Raw genomic sequence first — 5,727 nt, forward strand, 5'->3', positions numbered from 1 at the left:
CAATAAAGCCAGAAGAGGGGAAAGGATGGAGGGGCCACCAACTCAGGCAAGGCCAATCAGTCTGCTACAGACCCCATCTTCTGGGAGGGACAGTCACCAAGGTCCCATCTGACCCCTGGGTTCTCCCTTGGTGTTTGTAGACCCAGGACTTGCCATGGCCTGGCCCTTCAGCAGAAGCCAGCCACAGGTCTGCACATTGTTAGGGCAGTGGAGCCAGGGTTGTATTTGTCAACCCATCCAGGGCCTGGCCCCCTGAAACAAGGCACCTGGCAGCAGATGGGAGCCTTTGCAGGCAACCTGAAACAAACTTTTCTGTACTTTCAGACAAGAGACAAGCTGGGGATCCCATCTCCATCCCCATGCCCCCTCCCCCACACTGGGCCAGGGCTGCCTCTCCACATCACCTCTGTGACATCATGAAACAATAAGGAAGCTGATCCCCTAATTGGCTGCCTGTCCCATGACTCAGATTCTAGAATCTCCAGACAGTATTTATGGAGCACCCCGACCCTGGTCTGAGGCCTGTTTGCCCTGAGCATTCACTGCTTGGGTAGATAATGCTCCTGAGCTCGATTGGTTCAATGGCTAGTCAGAGTTCCCATGAGGCACAGGCAGCGCTGCTGGCCCCATCTACTGATGGGGAGCCCTCAGCAGGGGACCCCCGTGATTCCTCCCCAGATCCAAATGTGGATTCAGGGGAGGCTTTGGAAAAGCAGGGTGACCAACCTGAGAGCCCAGATCCAGGCCTCCATGACAATCTGCCCCCACAGGGCCTGAACCCAGAAATGGCCAACGAGAATGAGATCAACGCCAGCTTTGGGCTGTCCTTTCCCAGGAAGCTCTGGAGGATCATGGAGGATGCGACCTTCACCTCTGTGCACTGGAATGATAAGGGAGACATGGTGGTCATCGAGGCAGATCTCTTCCAGATGGAGGTCCTCCAGCGCCGAGGTGTCGATCAGATCTGCGAGACAGACAGCATAAAGAGCTTCATTCGTGAACTGAACCTGTACGGGTTCAGAAAAATTCGCTCTTCAGGTCGCTCTGAAAGAAGAAAGAAGTTGATGGTAATGTAGAATGCCCTTCTGGGGAGACTAGACTAGATGAGCTGAGGGCTGATGGGTTTCATTTCCCAGGAGAATGTTGTTCTCATGAGAGAGTGGTTAAGGAAAGAGGAGAACGCAGGGTCTGTCGTGTCCCGCCACCACCCCCCCTTAGGATCTTTGGTGGTGACGCCAGATCCTGAGGGGCCACTTGATGTCAGGGAGAGTCGGGAACACCTCAAGCAAGGATGGCCCCGGGGGAGCTCTAGTGAGTGACATTCCAGAACCTCATAACCTGCCAGGAATGAAGAGACCTTGTCTCCATACACAGGCACGACCCGATGGTTGTGGGGAGAGTGCGGCAAGGAAGGGCTCTTCTCCCCTCTCATGGCTAAAGTGATTCATTTCCTTTCAGATCTATCGCAACTCCAATTTTCAGAGAGACAAGCCTCTACTCCTGCAGAACATACAGAGGAAAGGCAACCCCAGAACAACTTCTCAACCTGCCACTGGAACAACAGAGACCCCAAAGAGAAAGAAGCGAGTGATGGCGAGCAGACACTCTCCCCGACTCCACCACAACGAGTTCACCCAAGAGGTTGGCAACAAAGTCCAGAAGGGAATGCCCACTGCTTGCAGAACCCCCAGCCAGTGCTCATTTGTGTTTTCTGACCTTTGGTCTATGGGTAGTGTAGCCAGCCAGGCTGGGGGAAACCATCTCCCCAGTGAGCAGGGTGGCCCCAGTGGAGAAAGCCCATCCAACAGTGCCACATCTGTGTCCCCAGCTACTGTTGGAAGGGACAGCCCAGGGGAACTGCCTGAGAGCCCCCCAGTGTACCCAGATAGTGAATCGGTGATGACTTTGTACAACACTTGTTACTCCAGCCTGATGGCGGGCCTTTTATTCATGGCCCCAGATGAGGCCCCTGAGTCAGAGGAGGAGCAGGGAGATTCCTCAGATCATAAGTGCACCCTCTGCGAGCAGGCCAAGAAAAAGCCCAATCCCTGAGCTGCCAGATCCCTAGGAACACTCAAAAGCACTCTCTTGTAATCAAAAATAGATTTCTGGCTCTAATAATGTAAAGCAAAACTCCACTGGAGTAAATAAACAATCAAGTGAGAACTGCAAACCTGTGTTCTTTCTATCTGCCCTTTGTATTCACACATGGCACAGGTGAACAAGATGAGGCTGGAAGCCCATGCACCAGACAGGCTTCAGTTCAGTCCCCATGGTCTCTTTTCATCTGAAACAGCAGCATTTCACAGGCTCATCCAAGGGTCTGACCCATGAGGTGAGCGCTGAGGTGAACCCAGGGTGAACTGGTCCCTGGGCCTTTCCTGTCACTCAGCAGATGGCCCAGCTGGACTCCTGACCTTGGGGGTGTCACCTTCCATGAGTCATGCACCCTGCAGCAGAAGGGGCTCCTCCTGGGTATCCCGATGATGCCACAAGTTTCTGATCATCAGCTGAGCATCCCAGCTCCTGATCCAGGCCCCCCCTCCAGAGGTTGACTGGAAGGCAGGGTCACCCCACCCGCCAAGGGCTTTGCAAACACATTACCCCAAACCCAAAGACAAGTACAAGGTTTCGACAAGGTGAACACCAGCCGTTGTCGCTCTGCCCTCACAGCTATACATAGGAGTCTGTCTTTGGACGTGAGGCGGCCAGGCACTGCATCCAACACACACACTTTGACAGCCAAGGGACACTTTACAATAGACAAGGGTCATGTGCAAGGATAAACCGTGGCCTGTTTCTGGGCCTGCAGGCCTCTCTGTCTGCCAATGCACAGCCCTGTCCCCAGCCTTACCCTGTCACCCCTGGGACACTGTTCCAATATCAGGGAGATTGGACCAGAACAGAGAGGGAAAAACATTAACCGGTTTCCTAACAACACATTTCTCTCAACCACACAGACCCAGCAGGGCCAAAACGAGTGGCAACGCCATCATTTCATAAAGGTCAAAGTCCCAGAGTCTTTTGCTGAGTTCAGAGCAGCATCCTGTGAGGGGAGTCCCTGCCCCTGGCCCCGCACCAAGTGGGCACCACAGCATGGGGCTAATTCAGACAGAATCAGATGGGCAAGTCCAAAGCGCGGCAGTAACTGCGTGGTATCAGCATGTGTTGGTCTCTTGGTCACTTTCTTCTTGAGAGTCCAGTCTGGACAGGCCTCCTGCCCAAAGAGGATCATGTGCTCAGAGATGTCCACCTGGAAGGTGTCTCCCCTCCCACCTGCCCCCTGGGATGGGCTGCAACAGCCAGTGGGGGTTGGCGAGCAGTCATGTTACTTCTCTTGCAGGTCGGGTAGCAGGCCTTGATTCTCCAGCTCCTCCACCTGGTCAGGATCTAGGGTTTTGGGACACAGCAAAGTGCCCCCAGTGACCACGAGACCTGTGTGCAAAGACAGGACACAGAATGAGAACAAGGTCATTCAAAGTTGCACCTGCTTGAGACTAACACCATATCATGGAGGGAACCCGAGGTGAACTGGGTCCTCTGGCTGAGCATTTTGGAGGGGCTCACCTCAGCAAAGAGAACTCGGGGTGAGGCCAAGTGAGGGAGGGTGAGAAATGAAAGGGAGAGGACTGGTGCTCCACGAACCCACCAGGCCATAGGCAGCTCTCAGTCTGCCTACTGCAGGCCACGAGGACAGAGCAGGAGGGCCCCAGCAGGGGCCCACAGACATCAGGTCCCTAAGGGATTTATCAGCAGACAGGTGTTGCTGTGTAGCCTCACCCCTGGGAGTCAGGGGACTTGCTGCAGGCAGTGGGGGTATGGAAGCAAGCTAGGTGCTTTCCTGCCTCTCATGGTCTCTGCCAGGCACACTAACACGTGTGGGGACACACAGAGACAAGTGCCATGTGCAGAGCTGGTTGTGCCCATGCCTCAGAGCATGAACAGGGACTGAGGCCCAGAGAGGTAGTAGGCACTTCGGGCCTCAGCCCCACCTACCCCACCAACTGGTTCAATAGAAAACAAACAAGCACAACCCAGCTGGGATCTAGGGCAGCATCACAGCCATATAGGCAGCGCGAGGCAGGGTGTCACTTGCCCACGATCACTCCACAGCTGAACTTGTCCCTGTCCTGCAGCAAGGCCTGGGTCTGGGTGGGGCTCATCCCCAGCCTCTGCTCCATCATCTCCCACCAGGCTGAGTCTTCAGAGTCCCAGCGTGCGATGTGGATGGCCAGGGCACAGTGGCAGTGGCCACATAGCATGGGCCACCACCAGGTTTCCAGGGTCTTGACACCATTTAAGACAATACCCACATAAGGCTTTCCAAAGGACAGACAGCCCAACTTCATCCCCCAGGACTCCCAGGGCCTCATGTGTGGTTGCAGAAACAGAGAACCACAAAGGCGGAGAGCCTGACATAATGATCTCCAAGTTCACAGTCCTGGTCTGGACCTCAGCCCCACGTGCCTAAGCATCCTCCAAGCCTGCTGACACAGAATGCGGAGGGTCAGAGAGGCCTGACTCCTTCCATCCATCTCCAAGTGGTCCACTGATAGGGGGTTGCTGATCAAGAGGACCCATTAATCACATGAAGTCCATGGCCTGGTGGGTTCCTGGACCACCAGCCCTCTCCCCTTCACTTTGCTCCCTCCCTCACTTGTCCTTGCCCTGAATTCTGCCATAAGGGTGGTATCATCTGCATATCTCGGGTTATTGATATTTCTCCAAGCAATCTTGATTACATCTCATGCATCACCCAGCCCAGCATTTCACATGATGTACTCTGCATGTAAGTTAAATAAGCTGGGTGACCACACACAGCTTTGATACACTCCTTTTCCAAATTTGAACCAGTCCGTTGTTCCATGTTGAGGTCTAGCTGTTGCTTCTTGACCTGCATACAGGTTTCTTGGGAGGCAAGGAAGGTGGTCTGGTATTGCCATCTCTTTAAGAATGTTCCACAGTTTGTTGTGATCCACATAATCAAAGGGTTTATAACATGGAAAAAGTAAATGTTTTTTCTGGAATTGTCTCGCTTTTTCTATGATCCAACAGATGTTGGCCATTTGAACTCTGGTTCTGCTTTTTCTGAGTCCAGCTTTTACATCTGGAAGTTCTTGGTTCACATGCTGTTGAAGCCTAGCTTGAAGGATTTTGAACATTTTGAGCATTACCTTGCTAGCACATGAAATGAGCACAATTGTGCAGTAGTTTGAACACTCTTTGGCATGGCCCTTCTTTGGGATTGGAATGAAAACTGACCTTTTCCAGTCCTGTAGCCACTGCTGAGTTTTCCAAATTTGCTGGCTTTGCAGCACTTTAACAGCATCATCTTTTAAGATTTAAATAACTCAGCTGGAACTCTATCGCCTCCACTAGCTTTGTTTGTAGTGATGATTCCTAAGGCCCACTTGACTTTTAATTCCAGGATGTCTGGCTCTAGGTGAGTGATCACACCGCCATGATTATCTGGGTCATGAAGACCTTTTTTGTATAAGTCTTCTGTGTATTCTTGCCACCTCTTCTTAATCTCTTCTGCTTCTGTTAGGTCCTTAACCATTTCTGCATTTCATGTTTTAATACAATAGAGCTAGGATTTACTGAAACGCAAGGCTGATTTTATTGCAGGTGATCCTCACATCTTGAACTGAGATACCAAGGAACTCATGAAAGGTCTCTTCCAAATAAAGACAGCAGTTAAAATTCCACCTATTCATTTTTTGCCTG

At 52.2% G+C, this 5,727-nt stretch overlaps 1 protein-coding gene across 1 annotated transcript; it reads left to right on the forward strand.

Annotated features, from left to right (window-relative positions):
• The first annotated feature begins 581 nt into the window (after positions 1-581).
• Positions 582-2,052, forward strand: LOC136153571 (heat shock transcription factor, X-linked member 3-like). Its single transcript, XM_065915515.1, has 2 exons — positions 582-1,067; positions 1,459-2,052. Exons 1-2 carry the CDS (start codon positions 582-584, stop codon positions 2,050-2,052), a joined length of 1,080 nt encoding a protein of 359 aa, XP_065771587.1.
• The last annotated feature ends 3,675 nt before the right edge of the window (positions 2,053-5,727 follow it).

Source organism: Muntiacus reevesi, chromosome X, assembly GCF_963930625.1.
Source record: "Muntiacus reevesi chromosome X, mMunRee1.1, whole genome shotgun sequence".
Lineage (NCBI taxonomy): Eukaryota > Metazoa > Chordata > Mammalia > Artiodactyla > Cervidae > Muntiacus > Muntiacus reevesi.